General features: G+C 37.2%; 1 protein-coding gene across 4 annotated transcripts in view; it reads left to right on the top strand.

Moving 5' to 3' along the window:
- The window catches only part of RGS7 (regulator of G protein signaling 7), a 243269-nt gene that overhangs the window by 192230 nt on the left and 29280 nt on the right, over positions 1-21759 (top strand). For all 4 annotated transcript variants that reach the window (XR_004060577.1, XM_030944612.1, XM_030944611.1 and 1 more), the window contains 3 exons: positions 8596-8660; positions 10345-10421; positions 10557-10638. Coding sequence is in view for 3 of the 4 variants with exons in the window: in XM_030944612.1 (XP_030800472.1) it covers positions 8596-8660; positions 10345-10421; positions 10557-10638 (224 nt within the window). In the remaining variant the exon portion in view is untranslated. The remainder of the gene's footprint in view (positions 1-8595; positions 8661-10344; positions 10422-10556; positions 10639-21759) is intronic.

Genomic DNA, 21759 nt, shown 5'->3' with positions numbered 1-21759 from the left:
ATGAAGACAATTGCATCCCAGAAAAGGGAAAAATAATGCCACATATGATGTTGTTATTCCATGTGCATTTGGTCTCAGTTCTAATGGAACCTGTCAGGTTCTCTTGGAGGTTTAGTGACTCACAGCTGTTGCAAATTTGAGGCATTTAGTCCATTAGTGTCCTCTTTTTTGAATAACTAGAAAATATGAAATGTTAGGGAAAAATTTCATTCAAAACAAAACAGCAATTATTTGCCTTTTTTTTATTCTTTAGGCTTAATTTAACATATTTATGAAAATACAAGAGGCTTTTAAGAATTTTAGACAAAATAAGAAGAGTTTGTAATTTTTACTCATTTTCTTTTGTGAATGTTTGCTGATAGTTAGACTCAAAAGTACCTTTGACATATCAGACTTTTTTTCTTACAGATAAATGCATATTTAAAAAATCTGCATTAAATGCATATTAAAAAAAGAAATCTGCTCAAAGGAGAGACAGAAGAAAATTTAGAAAGTGTCACAGTTTAGTTGAAGTCTTAAGGAGGTTTGGACGTAGTAGATAGTTGCAACAGAATGTTGTTAGAGCATTGTAAATTTTTTGTGTGCATTTCTCTCAAATGAGTTAGAAATGGAGGAGGACTGCAGAATGTTGGTAAGTTATAGAGAACACAGTAAATAACTGATAATGCAACATGAGTTTAAGAGCACTTGACCATGTGATCTTTAAATGATGCTAAATGAGACTGGTCTTCTCTATCTTCAAAGCAAATTCTTAAATTCTGTTGCTGTGAAGAAAGACAAGTTTTGAAAACTTAACATATTTTCAGTAGCCTTCCAGGTAAAGTCATTACAAAGTATTACAAAGGCAATCTCCTAGGAAATTAGAGCAATCATGGGGGTTGGGGTAAATTAATTAATTTTTCCATTTTAAAGTGTGAGATACTTGTCTGGGTAAATGCTGCAGCTCGTTAGGTAGTCATCACTTCGTTATCTATCCTGTGTTACAGTAAAATGAGGTAGCCACTTTCTTTTGCTGTGTCAAAACTGTTTCATTTTTATTCTCCAGCATTTTAAAGAAAGTACAAGCCTTTAATTATTAAATTTTTTTGATTATCAGCTAACAAGTCAGTCTGAACAACACTTCCTTCATAATGATACTTTCTTATCCTTTAAAAGTAAACTGACAGAGGCCTCTCCATGTTTTGTCCCTGCTGCTCTGTTCTGAACATGAGCAATTTCACCTGGCTCTTCTCTCTCAAATCCACAGTCAAGCTAAAAAGTATATATTGCACAAAAAAGTAGCTGCAGTCATGTATCATGTTTTTCACGTGCTGAAAATTTTCATATAATTTTCTCTTTGGAGTCTCTTGTCTGCTTTTTTTCCATGTTTAGCTTCAAATTCCTCTGTGAAAATTTGAGTAGTCCAGGAATTTCCTCTCTCACTTGTCTTTCTGTACCCTTTACCATAGAGGGACTGTTTGGAAGAACTGTGTGGAGAATGCATTGTATATTTTCATTGCCCAAATGCACAGGAAGGAGTTCCTTGGCAACAGCTTATTAGTAAGCAATTTGTATTTGAAAAATACTGATCCCTATTGCTTACCTGAACTCTGCTGGAACACTGCATGTTCTCAGCATCTCTGGAAATCAACCCATAACTATGAGTCAATAGCCTGGGGCAAAACTGGTAGCAGTGAAGCACTTTTGATACAAATTGTCATATATATATAAAAAAATATTTGTTAAAATTCATGCCATGAGAATTTACAAAGAATGTGTGGATAGTTTCTGGAGAGCTCTGCCATTCTATAATCTCAAATCTTGATTCTCAGTTCCCATTTTTTCTACAGCTAATGTCAGACTATGTCAGCAATGACTCCTGCAATCAATTCTTTAAAGTCCTTAACACAGATCCCTCTGTTAAGGACCCATCTCTCAAAATTTTCTGGATTTCTAGGTGTAGTAAGAAACAGACTTTTCCTACCAGAACTCAAGTAATTTACTAAACTGTTTCTAAGACTGAGTTGTGACTCCTTAAGTGAATGACTTGCCTTTGGGAAGCTACATATACAGAATATATTGACTAAGATCTTGGTGACAGGACTAAGTGTCACTACAGTCTACCAAGAATAACAGCCTCTCAAATAAAATGTGACTGGTGTCAGTGCTTGCTATGCATAAAATTTGATCTGGGTAGAACCAAATCAAATGAGCTTTAGGAAAGACACTTCTTTCAGCAGATAGGTGGAAGAGGTGACCTATAGTATTTTTTCCCATTCTGGATTAATATACCATTATATTTCTCTGCATAGAGACATTGTTCACTCATTAGAAGCTATCTCTGTTATATAAATGATGAAAGTCTCACTTCAACAAGCATGGCCTTGAATTTTGTTCTGATCCTTGCTGATTCTGACATTGACAAATGATTGCAATGAGGCCTCTGTAACCAGAAGGCATTTCCAGATAAGGCTTTCCAGTCATCTCACCACTTCAGGGTTTTGTGCTTACCTGAATGATTCTTTCCATAAAATTGTAACTTATTCCCATAATATGAGGAGCATGGAAAATGTGTTTGGCCAATGCATGTGTATGCACACATAAGAAAGGGTAACTGATGCAAATACATGTTTCTGCAGTACTGTTTTAAAAGCATTGATAATCTGCATCTAGGTCCCCTATAAATAAAAATGAAGTTTCTTAACAGAATCCTGATATTTCTAAACATAACTTGGAATTTTCTGAATTGCTTTCAAATTTCTATGTTGAGTAAACTAAATAGATTTCATAGAATATCATGGGTTGGAAGGGAATCACAGGGACCATTGAAGTCCAGCTCCCAGCCCTGCAGAAGACACCCCAAGAATCACACCATGTGCCTGAGAGTATTCTTCAAACGCTGCTGGAACTCTGTCAAGCTGGTGTTGTGACCACTTCCCTGGGAAGCTTGTTCCAGTGCCCATCCAGCCTCTGAGTGAAGAACCTTTTCCACGTATCCAACCTGAACATCCCTGGGCACAGCTTCTGGCTTTGTCACTGGTCACTACTGAGAGGAGATCAGTGCCTGCCCCTCCTCTTCCCCTGAAAATTAAGCTGTAGGCTGCAATGAGATCTCCTGTAAGTCTTCTCATATCTAGGCTGAAAAGCCAAGGGACCTCAGCCCCTCCTCCTGTGACTTCCCCTCATCCCATCACCATGAGTGACGCAGATTAGAAAGGTGTGGAGGAGGCAATGTTGGTGCGCTGCTGTGATCACTGTGGCACGTCTCATGTCTTCTCCAGCACTGGGGTCCCTGTGGGCTCTGTGGGTATTGAATGCTAACCATAATGGTATCTTAGTGCTGAGGCTGAGGTCCCCATCACTGTGGGTGGTCCAGGTTAGAAGGATGTGGAGGCAGCAATGCTGGCACTCTGACATGCTCTACTTTGCATGCCTTTTACTGTCCCATTATCCCTGGAGCTGTAGGCTTTCTGACTCTCTGAAAATATAACCATAATGGCAAGTTGAAAGCATTATGTTAGTATCAAGAAGCGTGAAATGATTCAATGGGTGTAGTTTTAAATTGTATTTGACAATTGGATATTCTTTGTCTGATCTTGGGTGACCTTTCTCCCACACCAGTTTTTGTCACCCTGCAGGATTTTCCAAGGCCATCATCATCTGGGGACTTCTGAATGTTGAAGATGAATTTGCCTTTTTCTAATTCTTGATCTCTTTGGTAGTTTGAAATTTGGGTTCTTCCTTGCCCTTTGTTTATGTTAGAAAGTCCTCTGCTTGTGTAAATCTATAACCTAATTGCTTTCCTGAAGTGTTATAGGAAAGAATAGGATCAAAGAGTAAAGACTAGAAATACAGAGAAGTGTTTCGTAAGTTAAGGTTTTGATGATTTGGCAGTTTAATGTACATAAAACTGATCATGGTCTTCTTCCTAACTTAATTTTATTAGCATTTACTTAAGAGTGTGGTTCTATGTAGATACACAGGGCTCTGTGGTGACCCATTTTTAAGACTAAGTGAAACTCAATAGCTGTTGCTAAGGACAATTTTTTTCCTATTGACTAAGAGCAGAGGTGACCTAAAGATGGTATGAAATAGCCCTAGAAATCCCAATGTTTAAATAAAAGAGTTAATTTCATGCTTTCCATCTGGCAGTCATGTTTTTTGCTGATTGTCCTGTAATTCTCCATCTGAAGCAGGCACTTGGATATAGAGGGAGAACTGTCTGCCTGCAGGGTACTTTGAAACCCTTAGACCTTGCAGTACCTGCTATTTTCTTTCCTCTTTAAATACAGACTAGGTTTATATACCCTGATTCTGAAAACAGGATTTGGCTCAGGGAGTACATAAATTTAACCTGGCCTCAGTGGAGATAACAAGCGTTCACTGAAAGCACACTTGTGTGAATCCAGCTGTGACCCCACTGGCGCAGTTATGGAAGGAGTTTGTGTACATGGTGGTGGGGGTGTAGGTGCCATAGTCTGTGGTCTTCAGAGGCCCAGTTGAACTTCCATTGAATTTAGCTGTGGCCTTTGCTCCACTGTGGCAAAAGGGAAGATTTAGGCCCTGTTTAGCAACCAGATAAAACTCCACAGTGTGGGTTTTGGATGAAAGTTCTGGGTTTGTTTTTATGTGGGTTTTTTTTTTTTGAGTAAGTATAATATAATGATTACTCAGTCCAATGTCTTGAGCCTAGAATGAAACATGTCATAAATCTCTAGGATCTTATCTAAAGAAAAAATCTACAGAGGTTTCTTAGGAGCTTTCAAATGCGAGTGAACCGGAAAGAATAGGAAACATGTAGTGAACCATGAAAATGGGGTTTTTTTGGGTGTGACAGTTCAAAAACCTACAAAAGGCAAAGTACAGGCATCCTCTCTATGTAACTCTGGCTTTGTAGTCTCGCTTGAAATTCTCAGATTGCCCACATTTTGTGAATGCCTGCACAGAATTTTCAAGAGCTAGTAGACTGTATTTACTGCACAGCTACAGAAATGTATTTCAATACTTGTTTCTTGTTCAAATACCCATTTATAAACATCACTGACCATCTTTCATTATGAAATATTACAAATTAATACGGCCTTTGAAATTATTGGCGAATCTGTTCTCTCGTGGTAATCAGTCACTTCTAAAGCAGAAACTATAGCATCTAATATATAATTCACTTTAGTAGAGGCAATTATGTTGATTGCAAAATCCACCAGAATACACTGGCTCTAAAAATAAGTGTATAAGGCAGTCCATATTTAGCAAATTGAGGTTATTAATCAGACCCTGTTCCTTGCATATCATTCATCCTCATGGTGAGCGTTTTTCAGCACCCTTGTCAGGGAGGGGCAAGCAAGGGCAGGCAGGCAAGAACTGAGGTTGGTAGCAGTGCAGGCAGGAACGAGGTAGCAGCATGGATAGGCTACAGGGCTGGTTAGAGATCTATCTACAACGCAACTCAAGCCTGTGCCAGGGGGAGTGGCTAGACTTGAGCACAATTCCTGGGTACAGGCCTCAGTGGGATTACAGCTCCTTGGTGTACTGAGGGCCCTGACCAGGACCTTTGTGGGATAGATAAATAGAGAGCTATATACACAAATAGAAAGCTTTAGTTGGAGATCCTTCCTGCAGGCTGCACTTCTTGTGAAGCTGTAAAAACAGTCAACATGTGGGATGGAAAAGCAAACACCATAATTCACTGAAATTCTGGGAGATCCTGACTGCTTTGAGAGGGAAATTGATTGACATCCTCAAAGTCCAGCTACTGGACAAGTACAGTTACTTCATGTGGGATTTGGTGCAGAAAAGGAGTGGTGCCTGTGAAAGGTGAGAGCATTCATATTTCAGATCTCATTGTCCTGAAAGTCAGAAGAACAAAACCTCACTACTCTTCAAATAATCTGGATGAAAATGAAGGTGACTTTCGCGTTCTTGCTTTCCAACCTGCTACTGAATTTTGTACAGATAAGCCAAATAATGTGATAGAGAGCATAAACTGGTGAAGACAAATTCCTGAGCTGCTGCCAGGTTTTTGTGGCAGTACAGTTAGCTGTTAAATAGAGGCTCAAACACACACTGTTATAAGGATATAATTGTTAGCACATAGCAATGGCAATAAATTGAGTCAGAGTAGGAATGTCCTCCAGCACTTTTTTCTCCTACACTAGTGGATATGCTGTTCTTCCCACAATAGTAATATTTCCTTAGGCATATTCTCCCTTATTCACAGTGCACATAGAAGCATTTCTGATAAAGTAATCCAAGCCATAGGTGTTTTAACCATTAGACTCCTCTGAAGGGGAAGGGATCTGGATATTTCAGTTTTAAAAAAAGGATCTGAGGGATGAATGTGATTTTTCTGACTCTTGGCCAAGTCATGCTCATAATAAAAACCAAACATCTTCATATGGACTCTTTACTATGGACTGGGAGCAAAGAGGGTCATTAAAAGAACCCTGCAGGGAAAATAACTGCAGTAGGGTTACACAGTGAAGACACAGTATTAAATTAATAATGTGTTGAGCTAATTCGTCTCCTGGTGACCTGCTGGTTGTTTCTCTGGTGTTGAAATCTCTGTTATCTGAAGATACTTTTTTGATTACACCTATCCTGACAGAAAAATGAGCAGTCAGCTACCTGTGAAACAAGAATTTTTGTAGGAGGTAGCAGGAAATATAATCCCCAAATTTGCCCACAATGGACTCAAGGAAGAGCTAAACTAACTATAAGTGCCTGTACTGGGACTATAAGAATGTTGTTTAAAAGTTTGGATCAAGTGCAGGAACAGGGAGGTGTTTTTGTTTCTGTTCAATTGGTATTAAATTGGTAGAGAAAATTTTGACTCCTGGAATTCTCAGAACTGTCTACACACTTATATAAAGTGTGTATTTTATTGCTAATATTTACAAGGGGCCTAGGAATTTTTTTTCTTGTTCAATGAAGTAACCAATTTTGAAGGAAAAGAGAAAAATGCTTCACCTAAAAAGAAGCTAAATGACAAAGACCTTCTGTCTCCTCAAGAATCTCTTACCCCAGTGTACTGATTATGAATGCAACATAGGTACAAAGGGTCCAAAATTCATCCCCTCATCTTTTTGTGATGTTTCAGCATGCATGCCAATGCATTAGTGTAAGTGTATAATATATTACAATGCATGAAAGCTATAGAAACTCTCTGTCTGTTGTGTGTGACATGGATCTAGACCTGTCTTTGTAGATTTTGTAGACACAGAAACTGCCTTGGAACCAGAGGGTATGTGGAGGGGCAGGGAACAGAGAACGAGACCATGGCTTCTTATGAGAGTGGAAAGGGAAATATGATGAAACAAAGTAGACCAAATAATACGCACAAAAAGAGGAGAGGAAGAAAAGACAAAAATTGCATTAAAATATAACTCATTTTACATCAAGTAACACCTTTAATTGCAGGTAGAAGTGCTTGTAATCAATTCAACTAAAAGAACATCCTCTGGAGTGGGTTTGCATGCATTTGCAGGTGCTTTGTCAGGAATAAATATTTCCATGGAATCTTAAATTATATTTGGGTTGACTAACTTAATATTCAAACCTATATGTATGATGAGCACCTCCTTCTTCCTAGTTAGGAATAATTAAGTTCCTTTGTGAAGTTATTTCCCAGAGAGGCTTTGCTCCTGTAGTAGACCAGCTGACAGGGAGCGGGAGCATTCCTAAGCACGTGTAACTGTGGGCTCTTTTTGCTGACTGTAGAGATGACAGATAAGTTAAGGTTTTATCACCTACTCTGATCAAAATATTCATCCATCTCACCTGAGCAGCGCTCTGAAGTAATGAGGTGGGTAAATATTGTGCAACTAGAAATTGTACTGCACTCATTGTCTCACTGGTGGGGGAATATGTAAAATATTCAGAGTTGTTTGGAAAGTATTTGCTGCTAAATAAGGTCTATTGAAAATGTACTTTAGCATTTTATTACCAAAGATTCTGCTCTGTCTGAATGAAGTGGAGGAAGGACAGGTCTTCTGAAGGATTTTTGGGTTTAGAAAATAAATGAAATATTTTTTTCTCATATGTAACAGATGACGCTTTTTTTTTTTTGGTCTCAAATTATTTTCTAGTTTAAGTATTGGTTATAGCAGACTAATCTGTATTAGACATGAATTTTATCTAGAATTATTTTTTAGCTAAAATCTTCTTAGGTTGAAAGTTTGTGTTTTCTAAATATAGACTCAAATAAAATCATGTATTGATGTTCTTACAACCCTTTCTGACTAATACAGCAGCAGCTCCTGCTGAAACTCTTATGCATGATGATTTTTACACAGACAGTTTGAAAAATGTCTTTGCCATTTTTCTTTAATGTGCTAGTTCCCTGGCCATTAAAAAACCCTGACCTCAAGTACCTCATGAATTTTGCACATGATGTCTGTTGCATAAAGCAGATTTTATTATTATTTAATGAACCTGTGTATCTGATCCATCATTTCAGTTACAATCCTGGTAGCCTTGATCCCATATTTAAAGCTTTCCAGAACAAAGGGAGAAATCAAACCAAAAAAAGCTAGCTTTAAGCCAGACATGAAGCTTTTATTTCTGATCTGCCATGTTTGTGAGATAGTAGCAAATTCTGTTTATTTTATTCTGTTCCAGCTGTTTACCTCTGCAAGCGGACAATGCAAAACAAAGCAAGGCTAGAACTAGCAGACTATGAAGCTGTAAGTACCTGGCAAAAAGTAAATTTCTCTGCTGGGCCTGATGAGCCTGTGAAATAATGTGAAGCATGTGAGCTATGGGCATTATGTGTGAAAATCTATTAGTTATCCAGTTCTTCCAGCTTGTGGGTCACTGCCCAGTAGTCTTAAATGGTGTTTGAGAGGTGACAGTGAGGCTAACTGGACAAATGTTGAGATTACAGTCCATCTCTAATCTTACTCTGCTCAGATCCCCATGCCAGGGTCACAAATAACTTCACAAATCCCAGCTGCACCACAAATGTTTTGAAAAGGTTGTTCCCTACAGCATTTGAGGTTTGAACGAAGGATCCCTGACAACATTTCCAAAAGCTCTTGATAGATGTAGAAATGTGAATCTCATTCTTTATTGACACTTTAGCCTTTTCCCATCAGCTAGATGAGAGGCAAAGCGGGTCAGACTAGAGGCATTCCTACTCCCTGACAGTTGTGCTGTGCCTCGGGCAAGGTAAGATAATTGGGACCAGGAAGAGCTTGAAAAAGGGAGGGTTGGATTAGCTGATGAGGATGGCATTCAGTAAGGAGAGAGATGGCTTGAATTCCAACTCTACCCCAAAAAGTTCCTGAATTTTTCATGAATCTATCAACAAAAAATTCACAAACAGCCCTGTCTCTGGGCTGAAAGCTGCCCAGCTGTGCTTCTGTGACCTGATAGCAGGATAGTCAGCCTGGCCTCTCAACACACCAGACACTCCAGCCACAGCACCATGCTAACACACTGAATCGCTTCTTTTGGCACAAGCTTATTTTTCAGTGTACTGTGCTGTGGGACATGCATAATTTTATACTCACATGCCTTAGAAAACTCCCCTTCAATGTACAATCCATAAGAGCCTTTTCTGGTATTGACAAGATCTCTAGCAAGTCTACTCTTCTCTTTCTGTAGTCTTCATTTTCAGTATGGCACAGAGATATGTTTGCAATGCATAGAAATATAGTAAAAATAACACTTTTGTTAAGAAGACTGCATACTGCTGTTTAAGATGAGAAAAGATTTAGAAAGCTCTGTTGGAGACAGTGAAAATGTTCCATCATCAATGGAAGAAAGAATTTTGCAATGATTTTATAAATTTTCTTCCTGTTATTATTAGTAGGCTGCAGGATAGATACATTTCCTGTACATATTGAAGAACTATATTCTGCATTTTTAAAAACGAGGATAGCTGTGGAGGTTTGGCTATACTGCCAAAAATGGCAGCCAACACTATTCAGTGGAAACCATTTGCATAAATGTCTGATGAATTGTCATGTGGATCGTCCAGAATGGAGATAACTGCTGTTATCTTTCATTGTTACATACTTTCAAAACAAGGCTGTTTCATTGTACTATTTCAAAATTGCTAAGATAGCACACAGTATATACAAATGTTTCAGAAATCCCATGTTCTGCAGAAGGATGCATCTACCCTTTTTATCAGAGTTTCAAAACTAAAATATTCGAGACATTCAAAAGTATTCCATCTCATTGGGTGACAAGAACAAACTGTATATCAGATAAGTAAGGTCTATTTACACTGACACAGATATCGTGGCTTGTATTATGTTTTGGTGAGAGGGAGGTGAGGAGAGGAGGGAAAGATAAAGCCAGAATCTATTAAAGAGTAAATGACTTGCAAGCTAACCCACTAAAATTGTGATGTGTTTGCAGGAGAGTTTGGCCAGGCTACAGCGAGCTTTTGCTCGGAAATGGGAGTTTATTTTTATGCAAGCTGAAGCACAAGCAAAGTAAGTTCCTTTGGAGATGATCAGTTTTCATTTTGCATGATTTTTTGGGGGTGGAGGGAAGTGGTTGGACACATTTTATGTTTAAAATTACTGTCCTCGACACTGTTTCTTTTAAATGTCTTATGACATTGACAGGGTTGACAAGAAGAGAGACAAGATAGAGAGGAAGATTCTCGACAGTCAGGAGCGAGCATTTTGGGATGTGCACCGTCCGGTGGTGAGTGCTGGTGGGGCATGGGGTCTGTGAGCAGGGCTGCTGATAAATGTCACCTTCTCTGGAGCTTTGGGGTTGCTGGGCCATAAGTAAAACAGCAGTAGGGTTGGGGCTTGCCTCCCTCTTTTAAGGATCTAGAGTTTATATGAATCTGATATTGCAGACTTCAGATGTGTGTGCATCCAGTTCACGATTTTCAGTGAATAGATGTGTTGTGCCTGGCTTCTTGAATCAGAAGGTACCTGTCTTTGACTATTATCATCTCAAAGGTTTCCTCGGTATGAGTCACACAACCAAAATTATCAGCATAACTAAAAATACTCTTAAATAAGTCTGACTATTTTTCTTTTTTAGTCTGCTTTTTTGCTTGCTAAGCCTTTTAACTTCATTCCAGTTATGTTTCCAAGCTACTTTTGAAGTACATAAAGATTAGATATTTGCTTTGAGCTGTGGGAGTCACTGTCTAAACAAGATTACAAGATTTGTCTGAGTTCTTTGTCAAAGTCCATCTGAAACAAAAGTTTAAAAAAGAGAGTTTCTTACATACTCAACTATATTTATGCTAAAATTGTGAAAAAGAATGTCAGTTGTTACAATAATTCCAATTAAACTGTACTTTTTTTTTGGCTTTACTACAGACCAATATTGGTTTCCCTTACCTAGAGTTAAGCTTTCCTTTCCTGTTTATGCAGTTTGGTATCATAACCAATGAAATCATATATGAACTATATCTTTTGCTCTGACACTGGGGAAAGCTACTTTTAATGGGAGATGTAAAATTAGGTGATGACACATGTGGAAGAGTAGAATGCAATGAGGAAGTTTAAATAAAAAAATAATAAATTGATCATGGTCAGCTTACATTTGCAACGGTGGAAGTGAAGTGGTCATAGAAGAAATGGATTTTTAGGTAGGATTTATAATGTCAGGTAGTGAAAATAACTTGATGTGAAAAATTCCAGGCACAGGAAATAGATTCAAAAAGACTGGGATATTATTGTCTAATCACTGACATAAAACAAGGAAGGAAAACAGAAAGCAATTTTCCATCTGATGTAGGTTGGAGCTACATAGGGAATAAACACAAAGTATCTGTGGACCTGAGACCTGTGAAGGTGAAGAGAACTTTTATATTTGCTGCAGAAATGGACCTAAAGGTTTTGAATCTGAGAATGAGATGTTATTTTCAGGTTTGGAAGAGATGAATTGTTGAAGCTTCAAGAGAGTAAAAGGGACCAGGACAAGCGGAAATTGAATCTGATTAAGAGCTTTGGCTGAACTGTGGATAAATCTGCCTGGTCCAGCAGATGTTTTTAATCTGGATGTAAACATACCTAGGAAATATCAGAGGCAAAAGACTGGCTTATGGTCAGCAATGTAGGCTCCTGGCTTTGGAAGATATAAATAGATGAATGGAGAGGTTCATCCTTTGGTTAAACTGCTCCTCTCAAGAGTCAGTGAAATAATATTTTTGAAAACACCATTATGAATATACTGTCACAATAAAATCCAGAAGCTTCTTTTGAAAAGAACAAAAGATAAAACACAAAAAGACTGAAAAGAGGAGCGTGATGCTAGAGCTAGTTACAATTTGTAATGGATTTTCAAGCCTCCAAAAGGCCTCCCAGAAAATTACAGAAATGCTGCTGCGACTGTGGAGAGCTAAATTTTTTAAACAGTTTTTTAAGATGATGTTTGGATGAGAACCTGTGTATAATGCTTATTTTATTTACAGTGTTTCACCTTTTGATAAAAGTTCAGAGGCTAGGAGCAGTGACAACATAGTTCGCAATCCACTCCAATGTAATTTTTTTTTTTACTGAAAATGAGCTTTGATGATCAAATGTTTTATTATTTTTGGTTGCTTGGTTGGTTGAAGGTGAGTAAATAAATTTTTTTTCAGGGTTTTCTTGCAGGCATCCTGGTCCTTAGTTGCTTTATTGCTATTTTGTTACCTACCCAGCTACAGTACTGATACAGAAGATTTACATGAAAAATATAAGCTATGAATATTAAATTTGCATTGTATTTCAACTTTAAGTTGATGAAAGGAGAAGAAGAAGGAAGCAAGGCATCATTCCTAAAGGACAGTGCAGCAGTGCACTACAGGAATGGGAGACATGAGAACAGCTGTATGGCACTGGAGCCAGGAGAATGGGGATGCAGAAAAAGAGGATGATTAGATATCAGAAATGTCACTGTGACTCATAGGTTTAAAACAAGGGAAATTAAGCTAGGTTTGACATGTGAAGAGGATTTGTCTCAAAAAACACCGCTGTTTCATAAGTCCAAGTCAAAGGGAAGCCTGTAGGTGATTACAGAAGTTCTAGAAGATTTATGCCACAGTCTGAGGGACAGACAAATTCTTGAGAGTCATTATGACTGTTACTTTGGATTTGCTGGTCCATAATTTTTTCCTGGGTCTTCAGACTGAGATGATGCTTGGAGACAAGCTAGAGAAATTGGATTTGGAAAGGTTTATTCAAATAATCATCTACTGCTCAATTTTCTTCTGAGAGACAGTTAAGAGAGCAGCTTTGTTATCTCACTGTTTAGTTTCCATTCCAATGTTTATTTAATTGCCGTTTCCCTGTGGGGGTGTTTTGGTTTCTTTTTGGGGGTGGGGGGAGGAGTGGGGGTTGTTATGTTGTTATGCGTATTTCAGGGTATGTTGAGTGCAATATAGGTAATTTCTGTAAATCCCAATTTCTGCTTTATGTGGAAAGATTTTAGCTTGCAGTTAAAGAGTATGGCCGTGCTTCAGCTGTAGATAACTGCAGCCAGCAAAGACATTCCCAAACCATATTTAATTTTTTCTAGTTCAGATACCAGCCATAGGAAGACCATGGAAATCTGTGTCAGGGAGAGCTGTATAAACTCCCTTGCAATCCTGAGCAGTAGGCCTAGGAGAAAGTCCATGCTGTTATTTCCAAGGTAGAGCCGGTATCTGGCATAGGTCTGAGATTAGTATTATTCGCGTAAGTGATGCATTTCTCTTGTTGATGGCAGAATAAACACATCTTGAAAATCTTTCTCTCCTTTTCACCTACCTAGAAAGTGTATTATTTTCATAATTTTGAAACTTCTGTTGATAACAGAGTGTGGAAATAAGCAAAAAATTGGTTAGGAGGATTAAGGTGTTAGTCAGAAACAATAACAAATCAGGCAAAATTGGGGAAGTGAGTTACTTCCAGGAGAAAGAAATTGAGAAGCTGCTTTTGCTCAAAAAGAAATGTCATGCTCCTTATCAAAGTCTTTGAAAGAGAACTTGTTTCATCTTTCCTGAATTATTATCTCTTTTTAAACTCCATAATCTTACACTTGTTAAAAAGGGACAAACAGGTACTAAACCAGTAAATGCTCTAAAACATTCTCAAACCCACACTAAATACAGTCACAGCAAAGTAGCTGTGGCTCACTCTAAAATTAACTCTTTTAGGTAACAAGCAAGGCAGCTGATGTCTTGCTGCTACCAGTTATTCACTTTTCTCCATGAAATAATACGGTAATAATAAAAAAGTCCTTTTGGATACTTGCTGAGATTCACATTAATTCAGAAGATAGTGGGGGAAGTATCCTTTTCTTTGAAAGTCACCTGTATACTTTGTAACTGTAAAAACTTGAAAAAGCATTTCATTTTCTCCAGTTCCTCTCTGACCTTTGCCATCAGTCTGTGTTTGTTGTATTACAGTCACATTTAGCAGGTTTCTGTGCAGTTGTTTTTCAAATGAAGAGGGAAATACACAACAGATGCGCTAGAAAATTGCATTGCCATGTGTCCCTCTCCAAAGTTTAAACACTGGCTGTGGTTTAGTCATAGTGTGATTTGATAAAGGATGAGCATGAGTCAAAGTGTGAGCCAGTTCTTTCATTCTGCCATTTATAACTTGGTTAAACCCAATTCACAGGACTTCTATTCCCATTGCTGTTACTGGTTTGCCCAATTATGGGGATTATTTTGGTTCTCTGGGAAAAAATGGATATAAAATATTGATAAGGGTCAGACTTAATGACCTTCAAGGTCTATTCCAACCTAGATGATTCTATGATTTTATGAAAAACAACAACAGTATTTATGTGATTTAATACAGGACAGAGAAGTATCTGGGGTGAGTATGTCTGGGTTTGGGTGCTCCTTGCCATTGCTTCCTAGCACCAAACTAGGAAAACAGTGTTCTTCAAATATTTTATAATTTGTCGCATATCCCACACCTTTTGTTTCTCTCTCTCTTTATGAGACTCTATGTCCATTAATTTAATTTTCTCTTTTTTTTTTTTTTTTATTTGTATTTTTATTGGTCTGAACATGACCCTTGATACCTGACCTGACAGGTAACATTAGCAGGAGCTGAGGGCCAGGCAGTGGGTTCTTCTGTATTTTAACACTTATTTCATCCTGTCCTTCAAGATCAGCCTCAGAGAGTTGCCAAACAGTGAATTTACCTTGGATAAGATGGTGCATGCCTGCATTTCACACTCAGTGCTAGACTTTTCTGTGCCAGTCACTTGCTTAGCCAGAGAACACTTATCTCTGCTTTTTCATAATATTTGCAGAAAATTTATAAATGTCTTCAGAAAGCAAATGTGAATCATGCCTTCCACTTCTCTAGTGATATATATACATATCATTTTCATGACTTCTTTTGCACCTGTTTGACCATATGTCCTTACAAGGGAGTTACCTCTGCAGGAGACAGGGAATGCAGCCAAACCAGGAATTGTCATTCTCAGATAATTACCCTTTTGGTAATGAAACAAAACCCTGTGCAATGCTTTAACATAAAAAAATGGTTATAATGTTTATGATCCATACCTTCATGTAGTTGAGGCACATATTTCTAAGCCCTCTAGCTGGCCTGCTAACTAAGATCTTTGTAGAAGCTTTTGTGCCCACTTTATTTATCATTTTTATTTAGTCTAATACTTGAGTAAAGGTGGGGCAGATGGGGAAAAAGAAGCCAAGTTTCCTGCAAGTGTGCAACAAAACAAATTTTTGGAAGTTAAAATTGAGAGGTAACAAGCTGTGAAATAGTTAATTGATGAGATGGTGGAAGGACACCAAGAAAAATGATAGGACAATATGGTTTTGAGTAAGACCCAGTTCTATGTGAAACTAGGAAAGTGACCCGAAGAAGTAAGTATAAGGAATTTTTTTTTATGAGTGCAATGTTTATGCACTGATCTTTGTATCTGTGGGAATTAAATTTTCTCCTTTAATCCAAAGCATTTTGTCAAAGATCTTCTTATAAGTCAAAAGGCATATAATCAATTTCTAAATGTCACCTATATTTGCCATCAGCTTTTTCAGAGATGTGTTAGACTTTTCTGTTGCCACTTATTTTCAAGAGAATAACCTCAATTTCTTCTGTGTGGAATCTGTAAAATAGCAGTTTCCTGCCTTTTGTGGTAAAAAAAATATTGAGAAAGCAAAAATGAATCTAAGTATTTAGCAAAGGGGCAAGAAAATGGAAAAATTTAAGAAGTTTCCTTGTGCAATACTGGAATCTTCACATACACAAAAATCATTTTAATACAGCCTTAAGTAAAATTAATCCTACTGAAACACCATTTGAATAAATACAATGGATCTAATTTCTGTGCAACAATTTCTGGTTCTGAAAACCAGTCATGACAAACCTGAAATGGTATATCAAAAATTAAAACTAATTAGAAAGTAAATCAACTTGCAAAAATAATTAAGCATAGAACTAAAGTGCAGGAGTATTTTCTTGGGTACAGCTTCTTGTTTAAATTCATATAACTTGTCTCAAGAATTAAATTTTAACATCCTTTTCTTATGCATTTTGCATAATATGTAATTCTGTGACATACACACATTACTAATGTGGTTTTTTTTTTTTTAATTATCAAATCTTGTTCCCTTTAAGGTGAAAGATCAGCTTTCAACAACATCCGTCCTTAAACAACCAAGTGTGTGAGAACATGAGGATCACTGTCATGGTTCAAGATGTTTTATCTCCTGTGGATGCATTTTATGGTTTCATTAATTAGTATTACATTCCTTGAAAATTTCTCTGAGTCTCTCTCCTGTTTCAAGCAGATCTTCTGTTTGCACAGCCAGTGGGATTCCTTGTGTGTCTGATACTACTCAGGGAAAAGATCTAAACTCTAGTTTGAGAAAACAAATAAGTATAAAGTGGAAATTGGTGCAGTGTAGGTTTCTTTATTTTGGAAAAATGCTAAAAATCTTTGAAATTTTAAGTGGTCCTAAAGTCTATACTAAGTGAGACTTCACATCTCTTAGTTTGAAAATCATCTGAGTTTTACCTTGCTGCAAACATAATTAAAGTTTGATCAAACTGATTGATCAAATGTCTCTTCTTTATCTGATTGAGTTTGAACCTCATTTATCTTGTCCAAATAAGAGAAAGAGCTCATAGTTGAACTTTTATCCATTAATTGCACACCTTTCTGTGTTTTGATTAGGTCAGTTGCAGAACAACAGTGGAACTACTGTTATTTTGGTAGTAGTCAGTGATCTCCAAATCAATCCTTGAATAAAGGATGTATTGATTTTATTGATTGGTCCAATGGCAAGATTCTGTCCTCCATGTGGGGCTCTCTACAGTATGTTTAACTTATGCATAAATGCAAAAATTCATTATTTCTCCATCAGTATAATTCTAGTGTATGACACAATAAGTTTTATTGCTCATTCATTTTAGTTTAACAAACAAGTCTGTAACTTTCTATTATGTATCTCTGTTCTTTAATGAGTCAAAATGAAATTAGCTATTGAGGACAAGTATTGAGGATTTAAATTCATTCTGTGCTATCTGCATAATTCTCTACTAAAACCTTCAATGGAAGAGAACACTTAATCCTAACAAAGATTTTATTAATTCTTATGAATTAAGACAATCCCTTCCTTTAAAGGAAGAAGCTCAATAAGATTTTACATTGAACATTCTGTGGCCTGAAACATCAGGCCACTAAATGAATAAGAAAAAATGAAAAGCTTTTATTTACTTAATTAAAAGCCAGTAGGTTTTACATTATTATCAGCTGATAGCTGGTTTTAGCAGTTAAGCTGTGTACAACTAATTTCTTTCCATTATCCTACTTGACTGTAGATCACTATTTTCAGGTGTATTTGCAGCATATCAACAGATGTATTGCATGTTTTAAAAATAGATTTGTATTAAGGAATATGAAAAATTTGAGGTTATTCTATGCAAGTCCAGTTCCAAGTTGTATTCACTTACTTCGGTGTCACACTGAATCCATACATACCAATTATTTGTCTTATTCTGAGTTCCAAAAAAGATAGTATTTGTAAGCATAACACATACATAATGAAAAGACTATAGATAATGAAAATATCTAATGAGTCAGTAGGACAAGCAGGTTCTAATAACTTTGCCCTGATTATCTGGCAAATTTATGAGGCATATAGAAATAAAACATGAATCATGCTTGTACAGAATCTATACTTGAGATCAATCTTGGGATCTGCTTCCTAAAAATTATGTTTCATAGGTAGTATTTGAAAGATATAGCTGTAATTCTGAGAGGAGGTAATTTCTAATAGACACGAGTCTGTAGGAAAAGCTAGTAACATCATGCGATAATTTGAGAAGTTTGGGCTGGAGTTGTAGAGAGGTGTAGTCTTGATAGGAGCTCTTTCCAAAGTAGTCATCAAACTTACATGCTTATTACAATTTGCATTTGCAGTTACCATGGCTGTTGGACTGTATTCCAAATATTAGCCTCTCTGTTTGCTTCTCATTAGAATTATGACGCAAGTGGGAGCTCCACAAAAGCACTGTGATTTGAACAGCAGGTGTTGGAAGTCCAGTCACACTGCTTGTTTGTCAGTCGCACAACTTATTAAAAAGGGCATGTTTCCAGAGAGATAGTTGTGCTAAAATTAATTATGCAGAAGCTTGGACTATGGTACCACTACAAGTAGCATATAATAAGATAATTTACGCACTACTATATGTGTGTATGAAACTCTTAAGTACTATAACATTATATAATACAATCATTAAGTAGCTAGACCTATCCAATTTAGTTTGGAGTTTGTAGTTATGGGATTATGCTGCATAGTGAAAAAAAATCTACCATGTGTGTCATAATACTTAAACTCAGAATAATATTTTCCCTCTTTCTTTAGACATCTGCTTATTTACTGGGATCTTGTTGCTAGAGGTGTTGTGAAGTCCTAGTGCTCACATACTCAATTTCTCAGAGTTATTTTCACCGAACTGCTGAACCAAATGGAAATAGTAATTAAAACATACACTTTTAGGGAGGATCATAAAGTTCATAAGAGTGTTTCAGATTAGATACACCTAGCTGATTTTAAATTAACCCCTGATTAGGTTCTACAGTTTTAAGTAACAGTATCTTTTTCTAACCAAAAGGAAGTGGTTCCTGTAGCCCAGTCCCTGTCATCACTGGTTTTTCTTTCCTGCCTTGGGTGCTATAACAGGGGCTGGTGAGATCTCCCCTGGCAGCACTATCAGTGCATAGTCCTATGGATTTGCAGGTTCTGGCAGATATGGCTCCTGGGTTTATTTTTTCATCACTTAGTTGAGGTTCATTGATTTCTAAATATAAAGTGAGCTACATTTTAAAAAAGGTGAATTTTTGGAAATTTTTATCTGAATTTGAAATTTTGCTGTCCTTTGACTGGGCCTTAAGATAACAGCCATTTTTCCAAATCCTGTAAAAAGACCTGGCCACTTGTACTCTGTATGTTTGGAATGTTCCTCTGAGACTTTCTATTGCACCAGCAAAATTTTTAATAGTGCAGCTCTTCCACTGGAAAAGCCTCTTTATTTGTTGACCCTGAAGTGTGTAAAATGAGGTAAAATCCTGGAATACGGTGGCAATCATTACCTAAACCCCAGCTTTTCCTTGTAAGCCTTAGTGGCTTCTGCACACTCGAATAACTTCCATCAGTGAAATGAAAAATTGGTGCAGTGCAGGAGAATGTAGCCTGTGTTTTTCTTTATGAGAGCCTCAGTTTTAGCCATTACTGACAACTTATTCAATATAGGATTTTAATGTCTCCTTTGATGCTAGACTGTGTATGAGAAAAAAACAGTCTTCCCCACATTACCAGAGTCAAACTGGGTATTTTTCCAGCTAGTAACTCTCGTTTTTTTTCCAGCTGAATGCCACTGATATTTTTTTCACCTCATTCCTTTATTTTGTAATCTTCTATTTCTTTTATATAACCTTCTCCCCTTGATTTTTAACTATGCACTGTTCAGATAGCTGCACAAGTAAACTGGAATTGAAATCCTACAAATAAAAATGAACTCTGCTGTTCTGCTTATCACTCACTGCCTAATTAGCTTATTTTCTCTGCTTTAGAAAGTGATATGAATAGTTACTGTTGAGGGTTAGAAGACTCCTAGAAAAATGACAGGAATAGCACCAATGACAGAAATAGCAGAATAGGTTTTGCAGAATCCAACTCTAACATTTGACGCTCAGAAAATGTCAAATTTTTATCTTGCTCCTTTGTGATAATCTTCTATTTCACATAATATAAAAGAAAGATTTAAATCTCTGCTTTTCCTTTATGTTTGTGTGTCTGACTTTTATCTTTAGCAGTGAGAGAGACAATCCATTATGTTTGTACCCAGGTCCATAATTTAAATTTTAAGTCTTTTAAATTCTGAAGCCTGGAGATCTTAAAACTTAGTATTTTGCAATTACACTTAACAAGTTAGCCTGTGCCTGCAAAACAAATAAAAATATCTATTTCACAGTGTACTGACACTGAAATGCAATGAAAGTGCCTAAGGTATGTGAATCAATCTACTTAAATATTTACTGCTTTAATGAACTCTGAATTTATGGGTGTGCATATTGAAATGAGGTAATTATTTTAAATAGCACCTATGTATTTTTAGCTAAAGAGACTGTGAAATTACATTTCCTTAAATCAAACTGAGGTTGGTTTGTATGGGTTGGGAGTGCAGCACAGGCTGCTGCAGGGCAGGGGCAGCAGTAAGGAAGCAAATACCAGTCCTGTTTCCACTTTGCTGTTGTGGGCTGGGGAAGGCAGAGAGATGAATTTCACACCAATGTGAATACTTGATTGGAGTGTTGTGTAAAGTGGATTCTTTGAATTTCACTCCCTGCAGTTTGTGAAGAGTAGGCTGCACCACAGAAGTGTAGGCTGAGAGGGACCTCTGGAGGTCCAGGAGTTCAAATTCCTGGTCAAACCAGTGCTGACTTCTAAGGTGAATAAGATTGTCCAGGCACTTGGGTTAAACAAGCTTTGAAAATCACTAAGTATGGACATTCCACAGCCTCTCTTAATTTTATTGTGAAGTATATTTCTTTACAGCTGTCTGGAAATTCCTTTACTGCAATTTCAAATTACGGTCTCCTGTCCTTCCAGAGTGCACCTTTGGAAAAGGTCTCTCTCTCTAAGCCCCCTGTAGGCACAAAAGGCAGTAGTTAGCTCTTCCCTTTTGCAAGCATAAAAAAAAGTCTGTTCCTCCACTGGATTTTACCATTTGAAATATATTTCTTGTGTTGTTTGTGGGGCTCAAAAGTAGTCTTGGTGTCCAGAAGTTTCCTTTTGATGCTGAGTAGAAAGAAATAAGCACTTTGCCTGCTGGCTAAGCTGTTGCTCATGCAGCTGGGTATGTGGTTTGTCTGCATTGCTGCAAAGAGATACTGCTGACTCATGTTCAGCTTCTCCTTCAGATCATTTCCTACAGAGCAGCAATCCAGACAGACAGTTCCCAGCCTATCAGAATGCAGGAGCTTATTCCCTCCCACATACAGGGGTATATTTGTCTCAGATACATGAAAACTTCTGGTTATTTTGGCTTAAGTAGATTCACAGTTAAATTGCCGTCTTCTTTGTGAAAGATAAAAAAGACATCAAAACTTCAGCTGACCTAATTATAAATATTAATTTACTCTCTATTGAGCATTCTGCACTTTCTAGAATTACATCATAGCAAAGAGATTTTTATACAAAAAGGGCATTAACAGATGTTGATTTGGGCTATATGGCCAGGCAATAAAAAGGGTACTTGGAGTGTGCAACTTTGTACAGCAAGCAGACTATAAATACTCCATACCCTGCACTGCTTGGATGGAAATGTACGTGGCTCAGGCATGCCA

The sequence above is a fragment of the Camarhynchus parvulus genome, chromosome 3 (assembly GCF_901933205.1).
Source record: "Camarhynchus parvulus chromosome 3, STF_HiC, whole genome shotgun sequence".
Classification (NCBI taxonomy): domain Eukaryota; kingdom Metazoa; phylum Chordata; class Aves; order Passeriformes; family Thraupidae; genus Camarhynchus; species Camarhynchus parvulus.
The sequence above is the reverse complement of the archived record's forward strand: the minus strand, read 5'-3'. Positions and strand labels throughout refer to the sequence as shown.